At 38.5% G+C, this 22,649-nt stretch overlaps 2 protein-coding genes across 11 annotated transcripts in view; one reads left to right on the forward strand and one right to left on the reverse strand.

The window, feature by feature from the left end:
- LOC127507149 (uncharacterized) overlaps positions 1 to 22,649 on the reverse strand; it is an 80,781-nt gene that overhangs the window by 21,433 nt on the left and 36,699 nt on the right. The gene's annotated exons all lie outside the window — the stretch shown is intronic.
- LOC127507138 (NACHT, LRR and PYD domains-containing protein 3-like) overlaps positions 8,326 to 22,649 on the forward strand; it is a 56,412-nt gene continuing 42,088 nt past the window's right edge. For 5 of the 6 annotated variants that reach the window (XR_007928246.1, XM_051884077.1, XM_051884078.1 and 2 more), the window contains exons 1-4: positions 8,326 to 8,450; positions 17,949 to 18,038; positions 18,116 to 18,253; positions 18,378 to 18,428. Coding sequence is in view for 5 of the 6 variants with exons in the window: in XM_051884077.1 (XP_051740037.1) it covers positions 17,969 to 18,038; positions 18,116 to 18,253; positions 18,378 to 18,428 (259 nt within the window). In the remaining variant the exon portion in view is untranslated. The remainder of the gene's footprint in view (positions 8,451 to 17,948; positions 18,039 to 18,115; positions 18,254 to 18,377; positions 18,429 to 22,649) is intronic. The other variant, XM_051884076.1, reaches the window with a different exon arrangement.

Genomic DNA, 22,649 nt, shown 5'->3' on the forward strand with positions numbered 1-22,649 from the left:
CCAGCTCCATCCACCCACACAGAACGGAAAAACACCCCCAAGAGGATCACCCCATTACACAAAATAATGGTCCAGATCACTAGTAGTTCCTGCAGAATGACACTTGAGTAATTATGATGCATTTTATGACTATATTCAGAGTAAAAAAAGATGATTGATTACGTCTCAGACACACAATAATGTTGTGATTAGTAATTAAGAGGTAATTCTTTATCATTTGTCATAGCAGAGGCTAATCTCATTCAGTTATTACTGATTACCTAACAAGGAACTATCTTAGTCCTAAATTTGATATTACTTACTGATTAGTTAATCTTATTTCCATATTAGTTAGTAGTAGTAGTTAAAGTGTTAATGTAGTACTACTCATTTGTCCTGCATTACTTAGTCAGGCACTGCCTCCCTTGCCCCCTCGGAGGAAACGCTCCCGTTCACACCTTCCGTTCGTCCCTCTCTCCACTAATGATGACTGATGGAAAGCAGCGCAGGAACCCAGCCTTTCTAACAGACGCCGTTTCCTTGTTTCTGCTTATTTCATTTCAATTTGAAAGGCAAAATGAAAACATACACTGACACACTTGATACACATTTACAGTTTTTTGCAGTCACTAGGACACATTTCTCAACACTTAGTTCACTTTTTCAGAACTCTTCACACAGTTCTCCTAACCAACTCTGATCTTAACAGAGAAGTCACAAGTTTATTCTTAACCGACTCTCATTTTAACACTGCGGTTACAGTTTTTTGAAATGTTACGCACAGTTCTTGAAACTATGGCTCCATTTCTCGAAACTCCACACACAAAACCACACAACACACACAACATGCAAAACATCACATATTTCTTGCAAAAGCAAACACTTCATTTAAAACTATCTGAACTCTTTTAAAATGGTATTTTTGTGTAATAACGCTACACACAAACATCAAATGATTAGCCACATACACACCAAACTACACACCAGGGGTGTTTCCTCCGAGGAGGCAAGGGAGGCAGTGCCTCCTCAAAAAAAAAAAAAAAAAAAAAAATAGGATGAGAAAATAATCCATATTACATATAAAACAACACAAATATTACAAATTATGTCATTAAAAAGAGTGCAAGTCACTCATATTTCTAAAGGAACACTGCCCAACAGTAAAGTTACAGCAGGAGTCGTGCCTCCCTTTCCACTCATAGAAAACAATTAGACCCCCTATAGCGTGCGGTGGGTTTTGTGGGGGGTAATTGAGAATGAATGGGGGAAAGTCACGTGAGAGGAGGCAATGTCTCCATCGTGCTATGATTGGGTGTAATTGGTTATGATTGGATATGATTGGTTTGTGTGATAAATCCCGCCTCTTGTAGACGTGCACGTTCTGTGCGTCAGTTTAAATGAACAAATGATAGCATCAATGGGAAGACTAATTGAAAAGTAAGTAAACAGATTACCCAGTTAGATATCACCACTTTATGCCATTGACTGGCCCTCAATAAGAGGAGATGGTCCTCACTGCAGAACACAAGATCTAGATCCAACTCCTCCCACTTTACATATCCCTAAACCTACCCGTCTCCGCCCACTGGCTCTAAACCGACCCATCTCCACCCCCTGGTTCTAGATCGGACTCCTCCCACTTTACATATACCTTAACTGTCACAAGCCGGGCTAGAACTCGGGTCTCTGGTGTGGTGGTTGAGATATCTGCCACAAGGCCACAGAGACTGTGATGTTGGACCCAAACGAAACACTCAAGGCAGAACTCCAGGCAATGTAGATTTAATAAAAAAAAAGTATTTTCAAGCAAAAATCCAACAAAAGTTCTTCTCAGACAGAGGCATTAATAACATAAGAGATAATGGAAAAAACCACATGGGAAAATAAAAACTCCACGAGGGGAGAAAACAAAACTAGAGAACATTAATAACCAAATAACTCAGAACACCTTACTTGAGATAGCTTGGAAAGACTTGGAGAGACAAAGCAGGAAGCACGTGGCCAAGACTCAAAAACCAAGTGAGGAACAAGGGGAAAAAACACAACTAAAATACCCTAGGAGAAACAAGGCACAGGTGACCTGGATAATGCTAACAAGGATCCATGTGGAAAAACTAAGGCAGAGGGGAACACAGGGGACCTCTAGAGGCATGGAGACAAACTACAGGAGGTAGGATGCTGACATTAACCTACTCGACTCCGCCCCCTGGATCTCCAGTGTTCTGCAGTGAGGGGCTACTGAATAAGAGTGGTGAACGATCCACCAATACTGCCTGGATCACACTAAATTAACAGTCCACTATTAGTCGACGGCACTAAAAATAATGCGGCAACATAAATCAATATAATTACATACCCCGAAATGCGTTGATGCGGTTGAACACCCTCAGGCCCACGGCCAGAGTTAGAGGAGAATTTCAACCTTCTACAATTTGGATATCACCGCTTTATGTCACGTCAAAATCAAACTCGAAATGGACTGAAAACATGATTTTTAGTGCAATCAGCTTGGTGAAATTAAAAATACATCTTCGTGTCTGTGACAGACGGTGTTTACGGAGCATGACTGATGATCCAAAATAGCCTAAGTTGACTATTAAAAAGAAAAACATCAATACACAAATAAAATATATTGTTTAAATTATTATTGCCTTTAGTTATTATTTTGGAATGAATGTAGAAATGCTTAAAACACTAACTTGATGAGATTGACTTGGTTTTGATAAATAGAACATTTATTACAATACATTGTTAATGTAAAATTACAAAATAGAATTGAATTTGGCTTCTTTTTTGATGTTCATTTAACATGGAAGATGTGTCAACGTTAAGAGTAATGCACATGAATTTACATTGATTCATAAATAAATAAAAAATGTGCCTCCTCATTTCAGAACACCACTGCACACCACTGCTACACACAGATGTGAGAAATGTAAAACACTACTATCTTGTGTAGTTTTTCTTGTTCAGAGTGCAGCGGAGTGTACAGGAGTTTGTCACTCACAAACACACTGTAAATACAGTATGTGTGCACAACTGATGAGTTTTACACAGTTATTGAACTGAACTGAATCAACACTGAATAATGACACTATTGGTCTGTTACAGTTTTTTACGATTCTTAAGCTCAATTTTAAAAAGGCTCATTTTGTCAAAACACTACACACAATTCACACATCCACACACACAAGTAGCAGAACACCTCAGTTATTTTGCAAAATGAAACACTTCATTCAAAACTTTACATTAATTTAACAAAACCCAACTTTGACACCACCCAACTTTGCTGCTATGGTAACCTGGGTGGTTGCTAGGGTGTTGCTAGGCAGTTGCTAAGGTACTTGGGGTGGTTGCTAGGTGGTTGCTAGGGTATCCTGGGTGGTTGCTAGGGTATCCTGGGTGGTTGCTAGGCAGTTGCTATGGTAACCTGGCTGGCTGCTAGGGTATTGCTAGGCAGTTGCTAAGGTACTTGGGGTGGTTGGTAAGGTGTTGCTAGGCGGTTGCTAGGGTGTTCTGGGCAGTTGCTAGGCAGTTGCTATGGTAACCTGGGTGGTTGCTATGGTGTTACTAGGTGGTGGGTAGTTGTCACAGATGGTTACGATGGAGTTTTTATAGAGTTCTTAACATGATTTACTTAGCTAATCACTATTAGCATGTAGCTATTCACTGCTAGCATGTTTAGCATGTTGGAAGTCCAGTTTGCTAGCATGAGTCAAAAGAGCCAACCGCCATGTCTCTGCGATGTTCTGATGCAGAGATATAGGTCTTGCTAAACAGTTGCTAGGGTATTCTGTTTGGTTGTTAGGGAGTGATTGGCAGCTGCCAGTAATGATACTGCAAATGCTGCTTGTCAGTATGAATGATATAAACCAACCCCCATGCCTCTCTGACATTCAGATGTGAAGATATCCCTGTTTGGGTTTGGGTTGCTAGGGTGCTCTAAATGGTTGCTAGGGCGTGGCTTGATAGCTTCACATTGATCCTGAGAGACTGATTGGTTGCCTGAGTGAAATGATCCCGCCCCTTGTCTCTATGACACTGTGATCAATAGTGAGAGAGAGAGAGAGAGAGAGAGAGAGAGAGAGAAAGGGCTCCTGCATGTGTGAGAAAGTGACAGTTGAGATTCAAATTTCTGAACATTCCGCCATTGAAAGTCAATGGGACTTTTTTGGCCGCTTCTTCACCCCTGTGTGAACATCGCTGGGCCGATCGCTTATAAAAGTCATAGCAAATGTTTTTGTTCGTGTAATTTGTTGTATTTAGAATATGTTCGGATTTTCAGTGCAAAATGAACCTTTGGAAAGGCATTGATGTATTGAATGGTTTTACAATGTGGAGAAGAAATAAATATTTTCTTCAATGTGCAGTCTTGTGTGTGTGTGTGTGTGTGTGTGTGAGTGTGAGTGTGTGTGTGTGAGTGTGTGTGTGTGTGTGAGTGTGTGTGTGTGTGTTTGTGTGTGTTTGTGTGTGTGTGTGTGTGTTTGTGTGTGTGAGTGTGCGTGTGTGTGTGTGTGTGAGTGTGTGTGTGTTTGTGTGTGAGTGTGTGTGAGCGTGAGTGTTTGTGTGTGTGTGTGTGTGAGTGTTTGTGTGTGTGTGAGTGTGTGTGTGAGTGTGTGTGAGTGTGTTTGTGTTTGTGTGTGTGTGTGTGAGTGTGGGTGAGTGTGTGTGTGTGAGTGTGTTTGTGTGTGTGTGTGTGTGTGTGTGTGAGTGTGTTTGTGTGTGTGTGTGTGTGTGTGTGTGTTTGTGTGTGTTTGTGTGTGTGTGTGTTTGTGTGTGTGAGTGTGCGTGTGTGTGTGTGTGTGTGTGTGAGTGTGTGTGTGAGTGTGTGTGTGTTTGTGTGTGTGTGTGAGTGTGTGTGTGTGTGAGTGTGTGTGTGTGTGAGTGTGTGTGTGTGTGTTTGTGCGTGTGTGTGTGTGTGTGTGTGTGTGTGTGAGTGTGTGTGTGAGTGTGTGTGTGTGTGTGTGTGAGTGTGTTTGTGTGAGTGTGTTTGTGTGTGTGTGTGTGTGTGTGTGTGTGTGTGTGTGAGTGTGTGTGTGTGAGTGTGGCACATTTTTGTGTCATGTATAATGACATAGGTATTTCAAGGAGAGGGTTATGAGGGCATTACTCCATGTCCCCATTTTTCAAAAGGCGTATAAATCATACAGAATGAGTTTTTATGATAAAGTAAAAATGTAGAGCAGCATATGCTCCCCTCCAGACGATCTCTATTCCAGGGAAGGCCTTGTGTATTTCAGCAGGACAATGCAAAACCACATACTGCAGCTGTTACAACAGCATGGCTTCGTCGTAGAAGAGTCCGGGTGTGAATTGACCTGCCTGCGGTCCAGGGCCGGATTCACAAACATCTTCTTAAGAAAGAAGTTAAGAAAATTCTTAAGATAAATTCTAAGAAGTTCTTAAGAATGTTCCTGAGTGCAATTCTTGAAAAATTCTTAGGAAGTTCTGAAATATTTTCTTAAGAACTTAGGGCAAGATCTTAATTTTTTACTTAAGAAGAAAATGAAGGGTGTTTCTTTGATTGAAAGGGGGTAATTGCTGAAGACTCGCTGAATGAAAAACACCTCAAAGCCCGTCACCGCCTGTAGATTAGGCTACCGCAGATATCATAATGAGCGCGCAGACTATTTTCGTTGTGGTTGTTTGACGGGAGCTAATCACTCTGTCATGTTTTAATGAACCGTTAAAATCGTTATTTAAAAAAAACCTGTCTCAAGATGCAACGTTCTTTCCCATTCATTTGTTCTCTTTTTTGCGCTCTCTCTAGAGTGAATGCGTCCTGTATCTGTGTGTGCTGCCTCGCTGGTTCTAGCTTACGGAGCCCCGCACATGACATGCAGGAAAAAAATAGTAGCTAAATCATGCTCGTGATTTACTAATTCTTTCCCTGGATTTGCTAAACTGTGCACACTGTTTATAAATCGAGGAAACGAATTAGTAAATCGTGCTAACGTCTTGGGCCGTTCTCCGTACAAGCTTGAGTAATGCTGCGTTCACGCCATAAATACCGGAATCTTGAGATGATCACACGTGACGTTATATTCGGAGCTGTTCACGTCCTTGGACTGGGAATAATGTGTTTCCATGGCACCACTATCAACGCCTCTGAATCTACAGCGGTCAGGTGGTACATCTGGGAGCTTTCAGAAAACTCTCAGCTTACAAGCTGTAATTACGAGCTCTACGAGGACGTGAACGCTTTTTACAAGCCAGAATCTCGTAACTACAGGAATTACGAGGCCGCGTGAACGCACTTTTAGTGCATCATATACAGGTACGCGCAGATGATCAATAGTGTAATTTCAGACTTTAGAGTGCTCGTCCACATTCAGGGTACAAATAATATGTATTATATTTAGCTAGTGTTATGTCGTATGCTTAATATTTGAAACGACCCAATAAATTCATTGAGCATCTATTTAAGACAGGTTGGAGGTTATCCTAACTTTAAGAAGTTATTTACGATGATTTTTAAGAACATTCTTTTCGGGAATATGAATACTTCTTAAATTTGATCTTAAGAACAATCTTAAGAAGAAAAAAAAAAAGAACATTCTTAAGAAAAGTTTTTGAGAATACAAAATATTCTTATTTTTTTCTTAAGTTTGAAAATAAGAGGAAATTAGCAGTTAAGAAGAATTTTATTCTTAAGAATGTTTCGTAAATCCGGCCCCAGATCTACAGAGAACATTTGGAGCATCATCAAACGAAAAATACATCAAAGACGACCACAAACTCTTCTGCAGCTGGAAACCGATCCACAAGTTTCCTACGCCCCATGAGGCCTTGCGTCAAAAGTGGGAGTGTCTTCCGGTTCGAAGTAAACAAGCTGGACGTGACACTCATTCATTCAACAGTTGACAGTCATTCAAGATTTAGCGACCCAAACTAGCGAACGTTTGGCCTTTAAAGATTCCAGCATCAATATCTGAACAATGTTTTACAATAAAAAATGTTACAGTAACAGTAATTTATTAATTTATGTCAGGAGTGCACATCAATCATGCCGAATCTAACTGATATTTATATTCACATAAAAAGAGAACACATACTTGATCAGTTGAACCTGCTTCCATTTATTTACCATCACAAGAATGCACAAAACAACTCCATTAAGGCTTTTAAATCCAAAGTGTGTGTGACTTACACATTTAGAAATATATTGATAAAATATCATATGTTTACATCACTTTTCTGAGCATTTCTATTAATTTTCCTCGAAATTATGCGATGATTGCGATCAGAGGGAGCTCATGAGAAGAAAACAGGAGTTATGAGTTGTACGAGTTAACCGGAGTGTGTGAATCTGTGAAAGATATGCGTATGGATCCGGTATCAACAAAGGCACAGGGAAGAGACAGATAAAACATTAAACCAAATAAATACACGATTATAATGATATAATAATTTTTTACGTTCCTCAAGCAGTCTCTGGTATTTTCCATAAACGGTGTATTTATTATCGCAATGGTTAACATAAGTAGCCTTTAGCATCGCATATATGACAGTGGAAACGCGACTGGCTCTGGCTCGCGCGACACCAGTAGGAGTAAAACATCACATCGTAAGGCTTTGGTGCATCAGTGACAGGTGAAGAACAGACAGCGGCTTGTTCATGTGTTTCAGGACGCTCTTGTAGTCCTGCTGCAGCACTTTTGTGGAAGGTCAGTAACGTAAAGGACAATTAAGGGCGCGAAAACTGTTTGTTGCATTGTGATATTATTAACTAATAAATGTACTAGATTGAAATGTTGTCCCTGAGTGCTGTAACAACATCTCTCATAAAGGGTTGCAACTTTACAAAGTAAACAATGATCCGAAAAACACTTTTTAGCACACAAAATACCATTGGTATGCTACTTCCACCGCCTCACCGGAAGTTGTACCCACGTTCTTTTTTACAGTAGCGCCCCGCGGAAACAGGTGGATATCAGGCAAGAATGGGACCAAATTCCATCACCAAAACTCCAGAAACTCATAACCTCGATGCCCAGACGTCTTCACACTGTTTTGAAAAGAAGAGGCGATGCTCCACCATGGTAAACATGCCCCCGTCCCAACTATTTTGAGACCTGTAGCAGGCATCAAATTTGAAATGAGCTCATTTTGTGCATAAAGTTTCTCAGTTTAAACATTTGTTATGTTATCTATGTTCTATTGTGAATAAAATATTGGCTCATGTGATTTGAAAGTCTTTTAGTTTTCATTTTATTCAAATTTAAAAACGTCCCAACATTTCTGGAATTCGGGTTGTATCAACAAACTTGAAAAAACTACTATAAACAGTTCAGTTAGTGAGAACACACATTTCAGAGAAGAGTTTGTGTGTTTGCTGACGTCTGACTGTCACTGACACTTGAAAAGCAGTTTCACTTCCTTTATTTCACATAAAGTGAACAATTTCAGAGCTGCTGTTCAACACGACAGTTCAGAAGAGAAGAAAGAAAAGTCTTCAAATATTGTTTGAGGTGAGTGCTTCATCTTTATTTTGTTGTTTTCATCTATTTTCAAAAACAGATGAAAAAAAAGAATCCATAAATATATACAATATTTTCACTTTTGAATGCAGATCTGTGAAATGTGAGATGGGAAAAGTTGTGCTGAATAATAATGATTTATAATTAACTGACACATAATCTGTGCTTTCACACATGTGCTGAAAACTACGGAGCCCCGCACATGACATGCAGGAAAAAAATAGTAGGCTAAATCGTGCGCACGATTTATAAATCGAGGGAACAACTATGTAAAGCGTGCGTCATGTGCGGGGCTCCATAGAAAACATATGATGATTTATTAACAAAATTCGGGAGGAGCAAGTTCAGATAATTAACCCAATTAGCACAGGTGGAGAGCATTCAGTTAATCAACTCAACCAATGTCAAGAGGTATAAATTCAGCAGACGTACCTCTGTTCATCTGAGAGTTTATCAGCATCCCTCCTCCACCCCATCTCCTCACTTCTAGCTCTATCTGCTTTTACCACACCGGGGGCAGTACTCTGGGTTCAGGCCAAAATTCTGAGCTCGGAGCCCTCTCCCCGGACAGCACGCCAAATACACATAACTTTACTCTATTTAATTATATAGATATGTGAACTCGTGAACTGAAGCTTAGAGACGTTTATCTGAAGTAAACTAACCCTGAAACATCTTCTCTGAGAAACAAACCTGCTTTCTGGAAGGCCTGTGAGTGTATGAATATACAGTCAAACCAAAAATTATTCAGACACTAGATATATTTTTTGATATATTTTTACTAGTGTGTGCAGGACACTATAGCTCATTTATGTAAGTGAGGATAGCAAAATAGAGCAAACTATGACATATTATATCCAAAAATTCTTCATACAGTGGACTACCAGGAAAAATGATAAAAAATCTGGGACCAAAAATTATTCCGACACTTTGACCTGACCATGTTTTGCTTAAGTGTTATCTGACATAATTAAGATTAATTTTTTCTGACACAGTTTAACTCTGAGATCTTGTCATATTTTATTACCATTTTTTTAAATAAACTGTATTAATGAATGAAATGTTCAAAGTGTCTGAATAAATTTTGGTTTGACTGTATATATGGTTTATGAGGACACAGCTGTGTACAATGACATGTGTATTACAACATAAACATGTTTTATGAGAACACTTCCTGTGTCCTCACAAACCAAATGACTTAAAAAACATACTAAACAATGTTTTATTAAAAGTAAAAATGCAGACAGTTTCCTGTGATGGGTAGGTTTAGGGGTAGAGGTAGTGTAGGGGAGAGAATGAACAGTTTGTACAGTATAAAAACCATTACGCCAATGGAGAGTCCTCACTGAGATACCAAAACAAACCTGTGTGTGTTTGTGTGTGTGTGTGAGTGTGTGTGGGTGTGTGTGTGTGGGTGTGTGTGTGTGGGTGTGAGTGTGTGTGTGTGTGTGTGTGTGTGTGTGGGTGTGAGTGTGTGTGTGTGTGTGTTTGTGTGTGTGGGGTGTGTGTGTGTGGGTGTGAGTGTGGGTGTGTGTGTGTGTGTGTGTGTGTGTGTGTGTGTGTTTTAAAAAAACAGTGACAGAAAGAGCAGCACATTGACTCTGTCTGGTTTGAGGCTGTGTAACGCCCTTCCGGCTGATAACAGATCTGTTTCCTCCATTGAGATGAGTCAATCTCACTTAAAAACATCCTTATTTTCCATGGCTTTTAATTGTTGGTGTTTTTGGGGCGGTGTTTTGTTTTATGTTTATGTTTGTGATGTATATATTTGATGTTTTATGGTGTTTTTACTGACTGTAGAGTCTATAGTGTAGTGGTAAAGCGCTCTGTAAATAAACTAGACTCGACACTCGAGGCTTGAGGCAGGACCAGTGACTATATTACCTGCTGAACCTGGTAAAGTTAACCTGGAGCTGTTTCCAGCAGGCCGGAGATCCTCTTCTCCATCAGCTCTGCTGGAATCAAGTCTCTGTTCACATGAGGAAGATCTTCTGGAGACTCAGAGGAGATCTTCAAATAGCTGAAAGTGTCTTTGCTTTCACAATCCAAGTGCTGTTTTCTCTTGCAGCTTCTTCTGTCTCTGTCATCGCTGGTGTTTCGATGGCTGGGATGTTGTCTGGACTGATGTAGTTTGTCAAACAGCTTCACAGTGATAAAAACAGGATCAGTCATGGAAACAGCTGTGGAGACGGTTCAGATTCTGCTGTAAAGCGGCTCTGAAAGACAGTAGTGTCGTTATTCAGCTCAATCAGTTCAGTGTTGATTCAGATGAACTATGAATTATATTTCATTTATCATCACAATTTCTTCTCCTCTCGATTTATTAAGCATAATCGTGTGTGATGCTGGTTATTTATCCTGAAAACGTTTCATTTTAATTTGGATTTGGTGTTATCTTGCATTGATATCAAGCCTCCACAATCTTTCATGGTTTGTGTTGTCAGATTTCATATATTGTGTCTGATCTGTGAGTTGATGATTGTGTGTCTGTGTGGATCTGTTGTGTGCGTGAGATTTTCACTTCATAGTTTCAAACCAAATGTAAAAAGAATAGATGAAGAGCTGAATGAAGATCAAATTCACATCAGTACAGCAGGTGGCGCTGACACCCAGTTTACTCCCAGACTGGACTGTTGAAGTGACAGCTTTAACACTGAGATAATGAGCATTTATTTTTAAATCAAACCCTGATGGGATGATGAACACAAGTAAAGTCATCTACACTTTTTACTATCTTTAGGACATGTTTCTCAATACACTTTTTCAAATCTCTTTACACAGCTCTCCTCATCAGCTTTCAGATAACTTCATGTTCAAAATGCACAAGTGCTAAACTAACAAACACTTCTACAGTTTTAATCAGTTCATTCTTTCTGTAGTCACATTTTCAAAACTCTAAACACTATTAGCACAACATCCGTCTGTTGTGAGCACACCATTAACACAATAACTAGGAAGAGATGATCGGTTTACGTGTCGCTTGAACTGAGGCGCTACAGCGATCTGTCACGACACATTAAACAAATATTTAAAATATACTGTTGCTTCTACATTAGTTTGGAGAGTAACTGTGACAGTATTACAATATAAAAATATTAAACACTCCAACATTAATCCCAATCAATTAAATCAAATGCTTGTTCTGACGTACTAGAGCACGTACACACATGAGCACTCTCCAAAAACAGTGCTTTAAATCTCTTGACAAACTAAAATATATAAATGACATTTGTATATATTCTAAATAAAAGATATACATTGTACTGAATGTCATCTTGCTTATTTTGCTCAAGATAATGATTTATTAAGTCCACATGTCATAAAAACAAGAAACTCTGCTTCTAACCACAGCTCGAGAGCTGTCGTTCCAACCACACAAGTTTGTGATGCAGTTTGCGAATGTTCGTTTGAACTATGGTTTCAGGAAACACCAAATCGTTGAACTATGTTAGTAACGACGGAACTTGCGATGTTAGTTGGCTAACGATACTTTTGGGAAACGCACCCCTGAGCGGTTCTGTGTTAAAACTAGTGCTGTCAATCGATTCAAAAAATTAACTTGATTAATCACATTTTTTGTGATTAATCGTGATTTATCGTAATTAAAAACATTTATACGTTTATAATATATTTTATAATGTAATTTCACAGTTAATCTCAAAATTAAAACAACATAAAGAAACAACATGAAGACAGTATATTTAAATACTTGTTTAATGGCATCTTTTTATGAATGAAGGCCAGTATCACTGATACTGGCAACATTACAGTGTAATTGAAAGCTATATAATTTTTTATATTTATTAGGCTTCAAAAATATAACAACTTTTAATTTAAGTGAACTTGGAACAATCCTCACATAAACCCATAATAAATGTCATATTTACCTGTGCCTTTCCTACCGTCTAACAGATAGGACAAATACAGAAATTGAATAAAGTTATCAAACAGTCTGCACTGCATAATTTATAGCCTAAATTAAATATAGATAATCATTATTAAAGCTACAAAAGTTCTTTAGTCAACAGCAGTGAGTAATTTTCTAATAATGTATACTTCCCATAATTGAGGTAGAAGTTCATATGAATTTAGCTGTAAATGTTTAACACAGAGAAAGATCTCCAGAGGTTATATAAAACACACATGGTACATAAGATATATCTAAGGCAGATTAATGCAGCTTATTGGCAGCAATTTTGAGACCGTTGTTTGTTAAGATCTTGAGTGAATTCATTGAAGTTTCTGCTGGTTTAAGAGAAGATGTCTCTGGATTGTGCAGCTGGATAGGAGATGTCCTGGAGGAGGTCACTGTTTAGGTCTGTGTTGATTTGGGCCTTGAGACCGTCTCCTGATATGACCGGGGATTTATGCATTAATGTCACAAAGGCGTTACTTAGCCATTTGATCTTAAAGTTTGTGGAACAAAAGAGGGTCTTCTTTATTGATCAGCTCTGTCACTACAAACCCTAGTTTGAGGTTAAGAGGCATGGGCTCCTTCAGCAGTAGAGGTTTGGTGGAGGATCTCTGTGATCTGTGGTGTTGTGTTCATTTGATGGGCTTCGTTCATGGATCATCCTTTCTTCGGTTGTTTTCATGTGTGTGTGTCATCTTCTGATGTGTCAGTGGTCACTTCTGAGACTTTAATGCTGTGCTGAAGTCATTCTGATGATTTTATTGAATCCTCCTCATGTCATGATCAAACAGATGATCAAGTGTGTCTTTGTAAGTGAATCACAGAAGGCCGAACATTCTGATACTACTGTCACATGCTGTGAAATCACTGTTTTCTCTGTTTTACTGTTCATTAGTGAGTGATTGATGCTTTTTCTAACAGTATTTCTTATGATGCGCTCTTTGAGAGAGAAACTCAACAGATTGATGACGTCTGCAGACAGTTTTGATGTAATACTGCCTCCTTCTGTCTGTATGCTGAACTCCATGTGAAAGAGCAGCATTTCTCCTCCATTATCAGTGTAACGTCATCAGTGACACAGTGGTAGTGCACTAGATCAGGACACACAGGTTCTGCAGGTTTGAGTCCCCTCGTTCACCCTCCTGTCAATTAAAAACTGAAAACAACAACATACAGAAGTGTGCAAAACTCATGTGTGGAGAATACAAAAATACAGTATCACAGTTTAGAGTGTTTGTGTGTTCATTAAGTGTTGTAATGTAGTGTTAATGTAGTGTTAATGTAGCTGCAATCAGCAATTATCAGGATTCAAGCACAAATCAATAATTTAGTTCATATGTTTTTCATTTATATTATAAAACAACAACTGTTCTCTCTTTAGCAGTATATGTTTCATCTAACATTCAACAGCATTTTCATGTTTGTAACCATTATATCACTTAGATATCTATAGCTTATATCTATAAATCATATAACAGAATAGCTAATAGTTATTTAATAGTGAGAATTGGACCCTGATCTAAAGTGTGGCCCATTAATCTCATAACATTATTTCTGCAGTTGTAACTGCGGAGAAAATGCTTTCATTGCACATCTGAGCTTCATTAAAAACACTGTAAATACATATAAATGTGCTTCAGATGCTGCTTCTGTTTCTTCTGCAGTACAAACATGGATTTTGTTGATACTAATTTAATTTGATTGATAACAAATCAACATGTTCTTTGTAATGACGGGTCGACAGAATGAGGATCCATTTGCAGCTTTATTAAGATAATCACCAAAGCAGACAGGGGCAAAGGCAGAGACACAAACAGGGACAGGCAATGGTCGAGGCAGGCGGCAGACAAACACAGTCCAACGGCAACAGAAATACAATCCACAAGAAAACGCTCAGTAGTGATCACCGGGGCAAATCAAGACTTCGCAAAGGGTGGGTGTGTGTGTGTGTGTCTTAAATAGTGTGAGTGTAATGAGGTGCAGGTGTGTGCGCAATCAGTCCCAGGAATGAGGGCCTATGGGAAACGTAGTCCGAATGTAAACCAGTCAATATTCAGGTGACTGCTCCCTCCGGTGGTGCGGAGGAGGAGGCGCGAGAGCCACATTCGTGACATTCTTATTCTAATTGCATTTATTGAATACATTTAATAATTTACAGGAAAAGGTTAGAACATTTGCCAACATCATCAAATCATTTGTCACATTGAGAAGAGCAGATTCAGTGCTATGCACACCTAAACCAGACTGAAATTTTTTTCATTTAAAAATGTCAAAAGTTGAATAAGAACCACATTCTCCATTATTTTAGCCAAAAAAGGCAATCTTGAGATCGGTTTATAATTATTTAACACTGACAGGTCCAGACTTGGTTTTTTATTTTTGCACCAGAGCGTGCCTGAAATAGGTCAGGACCAAATAAAATTCAAGTAAAGTATTTACAGAGCTTTACCCATAGGAAAGAAAAATCAAAAGTGAGATCTCTTTAACATCTCAAATGTTTCTCCTAGACGTAAATGAGGTTACCTCAACATCAAATGGAGACTTTTGCTTGCGTCTCCTGCTTCTCACACTTGTCTCCTGAGACAAAATCTCAACACTCTCACAATGGTCTCCTGTAAAGATTCAGAAGAGATCTCAGTAACATCACACACTGAGCTCATATTTTTCTCCTAAACTAAAGACTACGAAGTTCCCACATTTGTCTCCTCTAAAATTTAGAAGAGATTTCAACAATCACACATTGTGCTCAGACTTTTCTCCTCAGCTAGAGACACTGGATCTCGTACACTTGTCTGAAGTTTCAAAAGAGATCTCAAAAACTGTCACGTTTCTGCCCACTGCCGCTTCCTTCCACTCTCCACCAGAGGTCTCCGTTTCACCATTAAGACCTTTTCATTGCACACACGCAGTCACTTCACTCTGGACTACATTTCCCACAATCCCTCAGCTAGGCACTGATCACACTCACACCTGTTTCCCATCAGGTTCCCTTTATAAGCTGCACTTCTTCACACACACTTTGCTGAGTATTGTTTAGCCCTTTGTTTGCATTCTCTCTGTTCCTTGTCCTGCCTAGCCTTGTCTGTGTTTTGACCCTGGACTGATTCCTTGTTTATGGTCGTTTGCTGCCTGCCTTGACCATAGCCTGTGTATTGGACTACTCTTTTGCCTTGCCTTCCTGTTTCTGTTTGCTGGTGTTTGAACTACTGCCTGTATGACTACGCTCTTGTGAATAAAGCCTGCACGTGGATCTCCAACTCCGTTGTCCTGCTCCCATACATTACAATAACATCACACGCTGTGCTCAGACTTTTCTCCTCAGCTAGAGACTTTGGTGTTCTCACATTTCTCCTCTACATTATAAAAAATGATCTCAACAACTTTGCAATGTGTATACCAAGTTAAATGTCTCAATGTGAGCTCAAACATTTCTATCAGTATTATGTATTAATAATCAGATTAGTCAAGGATTGGGTCATAAGCCATTTAATGTGCCTTTCAGCAAAGAAAGTGCATGGATACCTTTCTTGTAGCAATTTTCCTGATAACAGCATCTGGTACATTACTGTTTTAAGAAAGTACTACTTTCTTATTGTATGTAAAATTAAGAGTAACGTTAACCTAATTTCTGCATAATTTCACTCTTAATATAGGCTTAAAGGCTGAAATTATGGACTTGTTTATTTTTTGGGTGCACAATTTGTAAAGTTGTTGAGATCTCATCTAAACTTTAAGAGGAGACACATGTGAGAGGTCCAGAGTCTCTAGCTGAGGAGAAAAGTCTGAGCACAGTGTGTGATGTTACTGAGATCTCTTCTAAAACTTTAAGAGGAGACTAGGGCTGTCACAATATTAGATTTTTCACACCACGGTTATTGTGGCCAAAAGAATTCACGATATCGATATATCGCGATATCTATAGAATCCTTGGGGGGAAAATGTATCAGTCTAAATAATTTTTACTGTTTATTTAGTTTTTCTTTTTCTTATTCTTTTAATAAATACCACGTTTTCACTACACATTCATCAATTAACCATCAATCTATATGAAAATAGTATTCAAAAACCCTTTTCTCTCATATTCAACATATATAAAACATACCAGAATATGTCATCATGTGCAATATAGCATTTAAGTGCTTAAATGGAATATTATATCACATTTCACACTCCTTCAGAAACTATTACACACATAAAACACTTCAGAACTTCAATAAACAAATATAACATTCAGTTTTCAGTAAACTGAACAATATTAGTTAGAAACTTTCATATGCTTTTACACCCGCACTGGATTTTACAGGGGTTCGCAATTAGGAATCATCAGCGGCAACATCAACAATCACATTCTAAAAATAACCCGATATAGTTAAATAGGTCTGCAACATATTATACATAATATTACTCGAATATCAGAAAGGATTATTGAGATATTTGCCTCAGATTGATCTTTGTTCGTTCTCTCGCGATCAGCAATGCGTGTCTCTTTCATTGCTCCCGCGTCTCGTCTCAATGACGCCACGCGCAGTCTCAGTTTAGACTGAATATGTCACTTAAGCATTTAGTCATTTTATCAATTTATTATTTTATTATTTTAAACTGCAATGACTTTAATCAGCTTTTTGTTTAATACTTTCAGCATTTTATTAGAATTATAATTATTTGAAAATTATATTCTTTTCTTTCTGTTTCTTATATAGCTGAATTCTAACCTGTGTTACATATGCAACAACCATGAGGCACTGGTACACTACTACATTTGTAAAAGGAAAGTATCTATCTTAGCCTAAACATCTCACACTTGTCTCACACATCTTTCCTATGTAACAGACAAAACAGTTTAGTAGTTGTGATGCTTCTAATTAAATATGTAGCAATTACCTCAAAATGAAATTAATTGTGATTCATTAAAGAAAAAATAAAAGAAAAAATAACTGTGGCAGAATTAATATGATCATCTAATGTGTTAGTCCAGTGATCTTCATCTATCAAATCTAAGAAATGTTATGTTCGTTAGTGTTTATTGACGTGTCCGGCTGATGTAGGTTGAGGTTCGTCATTAATGGACACATGACGATACGAGGCTGGAGCAGGAGCTGAATCTGGAGGCTGAAGACAAACAACTGATGTTAGTGGAGCGAGATTCATGTTTTACAGTGCAGAGTTACAGTGTGATTCCTGCTGACCTGACTGAAGCAGCGTTACTACAAGGTTAAGACATAGGTTAGGTGTGTGTCAGGATAAAGACATGAGTCTATGTTCAAGACTTAAACTGTGAGAGTGTGTCTGAGTCCTGAACATTGCCAGCAAGCCAATAACTAATAGAGTTGTGTAGCTAAATAACACTCAAACTAAATATTTAGTTTGACCTCTACAAGTCATCAACATGTTCTGAAGGTTCAACACCTGCTTTCACTGACTATTTGAAAAAAAAAGAAGAAGAAAAAAAAAAATATATATATATATATATATATATATATATATATATATTTTTTTTTTTCAAATAGTACCTTTATATTTTGAAAGTGCCTGGTAAAAGTGGACTTATTGTGAAGCTTTTTCTTCATGTCCAACAGCAGTGAGTGAGTGAAGGACGATGGCATCTGCTGAACAGCATTGTGACACACGAGATGAGATGGAAGAAGACAAGCTGAAACACAAGGAAGGTAATAAAGGAAAGACAATATCAGTATAATATTAAAGTTTTCATTTAATAACTGTCTTTAATCTCTCTCTATTCCAGTCCAGATGAGCAGCAGAGATCACAGTGAAGTCAGTGTTGATCTGAATGCTGAAACTGGAGGAACTGCAAATGTTCCTGTACTCACTGGAAACACCATCACAGCCCCAGTGAACATCATCTACAACACTGCAGGAAACGGTATGAATATAACAGCACTTACTGAGACACTAATGAAGTTTGTTTTATGGAGGTATTGCTCATGGGCAGACATGTTTTAGCTACATGTTCCATGTTACTTCTCTTCTTTTCTCTCTCCACACAGCGCCACAAAAAGCCTCAGAGAGACAGACGGAGAAGCACACAGTAGATCAAGGTACAACAGTCGTGTTCTCTCACACTGTACTGACAGATGCTGACCAACACCAACACACACGTTCGTTGGTTTGGTTGGATCAGCGTGTTTCCTCTGTTGGCATTGGCTGGTGTTTGTTTCAAGTGTTTATCAGGTTGTGGAACGTTTGAACAGAGACATAATGTTACGCAGCTCACACACAGTGTTGAAGTAAACATTACTTAAGGAAGTACTTACAAATTATTAACAAACTATTAATAGTTTATATATTGTAGTCTCTACACCAGGGTTTCCCAAACTTTTTTCAGTCACGGCACCCTTTGAAAATGTTCAGAAATTTGTGGCACCCCACACTAGTGTTGTCATGAAACTACTTTGATACGATACCTTGAAAATTATCGATTTTTAATACCACAGGAAGAACCGCTGTATATAGGCCTACTGTCATATAGATATTTATAATATTATCTCATTTTTTTGTCCATCCATTGTCTAGGAGAAGGAAAGTCCAGGAAATCAGTAATTTCTTTTAATTAAAGCTTTTATTCATATAAACATTGCTCAATTACCATCACGACTATCTCACCTAAATGTTTGCTCACTCCGTGTATTTGTGTTTCTATATTGGATAATTTTGTTGCAATAGCACAAGACAGCTTGTTTTAATGTCAGTTATTTTCAAGTTTTTAATCTATTTTATAATGTAATAATTTCACAGTTAATCTCCAAATCAACAACATAAAGACAGTATATTTTAAATACTTGTTTAATAACATCTTTTTATGAATGAAGGCCAGTATCACTGATACTAACACTGCTAATGATGTCTTCAATTTTAAACATTAATAATTGCCATTCAACATTACAGTTAAATGAATGGTATCAGTTTTAACATTTATTAGGCTCCAAAAAATAAAACAGCTTTTAATTTAAGTGAACTTAAAACAATCTCCACATAAACCTGTGGGATGATCTATGTAGTGAAACTCAAGAGTGTAACTTTGGTTTGAAAAGTGGGGGGGACACACACCCTGTGGGGGGGTCCGGGGTCATGCCCCCCCCTGGAAGAAAATTCTGTACATTTTAAAGATAAATTAATTAATCTGGTGAACTTTGAGAGTTCAAAATAAAGAGCTCCAACCCATGTTCAGTGTGCAAATTGAAGAAAGAAAAAGTCATTGAGTTGTACCTGAATCCACTGTTAAAAATAAATCATCCACCCGCCAACCGCCCGATGATATTCTCTGATTTAGATATCTGAACCTGATCATCCCATTACAATTATTCACATTCTCAGTGTTAAGCATGATGATATGGTAACATATCACACTGAAGTAGGTTACTATAAATGAACATTTATTTAAAATGTTCCCTCAACCTTAAATTGTCACTGTTTCATTACATCATTGTAGGAAAACACTCTTATCAGAATAATGTCTGTTAGTTAAGCTTGTGTATATTTTAGCTGTTAAGCTATAAAGCAATATCTCAAGTAGGGTTTCTCCTTTGTGTTTTATAAAATGAACACTAGGAGGTGCTCTAGGCGCATGTTTTCCTTGATTGTTTTTACATGAACAGAAATACGTTCAGTTGAAAACGAAAGTAAAAGAGTGACGCACGTTCGTTGTGTCTTACCGTGAAATGAGAGTTCGTGTCTTTATTAAAATCAACATATTAATGATTTATCTCTCATTATTGTAATGTTATCTTTTATTACGAGGCCCGCCCGACCCGCTGATCATCCGCAGTATCGAGCGGTTCGAGAATGGACACAGGCCGGGAACCGCGACAGAACCGTGTCGGTGGGAAATGAGTATCTGAGCATGTGACTGCCTGTCTGAGTTTTGTCGACAGACGGAGGCGGCACGAAATTTGATGGAGGCGGCCGCCTCGTAATTCTCCTACAGGAAAAACCCTGCTGGAGGAAAATGTTGCGGTTTAAAGTGGACTCGTTTTCATGCTACACACAATGTTCTACATTAAATGTTTAGTTAACAGTCTAAATAAGAAGTTACCTAGCAACAGTGTATGTTAACGTTAGCTCAGTCAAGGCTAACATCAACAGGTGTAAACAAAAAATATGATTATCCTGACCTGAGCTAATTTACTGAATCAACCAACTCACATCTCCTTTCTTTCATTTCATCCATGATGACATTAAAGTAATCTGTTGCTGTTTCTGGCGTTTCATCGCTGACTGTGCCGCAGCCGCCATACCTGCTCATCAGATTTCAGCGAGCTGTTTTTAGAGTGTGCACGCGACGTTCCTGGACACGGGCGCCTGTGTTCTGCTCCTCCGTGGCGATGACGGCGTGAGGTTAAAAAATCATAACAAACTAATTTGAAAGTGGGGGGCACACAAACGGGATTTTGAAAAGTGGGGGGGACACGTCCCCAGTGGAAATTACGCCCTTGGCAAAACTACATACCAGTATTTTACATGGTTTGACCCCTGAATACTGATTCCTCCCACGAGAGGGCATTCTGGGGGCAGTAGAATAACTGCAAGGCTAGTTGAGAATCCACAGGTGTTTGTGTGTTATTTACTCACGCTATAAACTAGAGAATATGACATGGTGTCAGAGTAGGATATAAGCTTGCGGAGGAAGGTTTGTTTCGGGGCAAGTTAAGCTATATGAGGGGTGAAGTCGCAAAGTCACGGCACAAGAGGACAACGTGCTCCAGTTGATGCAGCTGCCGGGGGGAGAGAGCCGCCCACCTGAGCCATAACTTCTCTAAACCTCACGAATGGGAAAAATGGATCCGACAGTTCGAATGTTTCCGTCAGGCCAGTAATCTCCACACTTCCACGCAAACCAATCAGATAAATACATTCATGTACTGTACTGGCGATGAAGCGGACGACATTTTGAAGGGGCAGAATTTGACGAACAAAAACAACATGGAACAGTACGACACAGTGAAGGAGGGTTTTCAAGCTGTACGATGCAAACAAGCCACTCAAAGTATCTGCAGACACATCGTCATATGGACTGGGAGCAGAAAGAGGCTGGTGATTGGAGACCTGTTGCCTACACGTAACGATCTCTTAGTGAGTTCAGTAAAGATACGGTCCTGGAGCTGACCTGGGAATGTGAGAGATTTTGTGACTTTTTGATTGGCCAACATTTTGTTCCCAATTGCTTCCACTTTATGATACCACTAACAGTTGACCGTGGAATATTTAGTAGTGAGGAAATTTCACGAATGGACTTATTGCACAGGTGGCAACCTATCACGGTACCACGCTTGAATTCACTGAGCTCCTGAGAGCGACCCATTCTTTCACAGATGTTTGTAGAAGCAGTCTGCATGCCTAGTGCTTGAGTTTATACACCTGTGGCCATGGAAGTGATTGGAACACCTGAATTCAATGATTTGGAGGGGTGTCCCAATACTTTTGGCAATACATATATATATATGTATACACACATACACACACATTACAGTATATATACATATATATTATTTTCATTTATCTAATCTAAAGTGGAAACTATTCACGGTTAATAAGTTGTTAAAGCATAAAAAACATTATCTAACATATGAGCTTATTAAACAAAATTACAGTGACTGAATGGAGAACTCACTATTTGTATATAGCCTATTAATATGTTAATAATGTAGAGACTATTGTATAATATATTAACTATGAATTAACTATAAACTAATATTTTGTGGTAAGGCTTTATTTTAAGGTGTCTGTGTTACAGTGTAATTATGCATTGAAAAACTGAGTAAGAATAATGAACTACATGTACTTACTATAGGGTTAGAGTTAGGATTAGGGTTTGGTTTAGGGTTAGTCGCATGTAACTTCATGTAACACGTGTAACAAGGTCACTAAAAAAAGTGTTACCTAGTATGCAAATGATTTGTAAGTACTTTATTACTGTATACTTATTATAAAGTGTTACCCGATATTGTGCATGTTCATTATCATTAATAACAGTCACCGTCTGTACATGGAAACAAGAATATATAACAAGTAGCAACTGCAGGGCTAAGCACAACTGCGGTAGATCTTATACAAATAAATAGAATATTAGTGTCTCTAATGGTGATTTCACAAATAGTTTACAATGGTCTAAAAGCTTTAAAGGCACAATATGCACTTTTTAGCTGCTAGAGGTCGCCTTTTCAAAGAATTGAGTGCGGAGTCATGGGAGATGTTGTCTTCACGTCACAGCTGGTGGAAAAGAATCGGGACGGGACTTGGGCAGAAATCATGTTCATGGATAA

This window comes from Ctenopharyngodon idella, chromosome 24, assembly GCF_019924925.1.
Source record: "Ctenopharyngodon idella isolate HZGC_01 chromosome 24, HZGC01, whole genome shotgun sequence".
Classification (NCBI taxonomy): domain Eukaryota; kingdom Metazoa; phylum Chordata; class Actinopteri; order Cypriniformes; family Xenocyprididae; genus Ctenopharyngodon; species Ctenopharyngodon idella.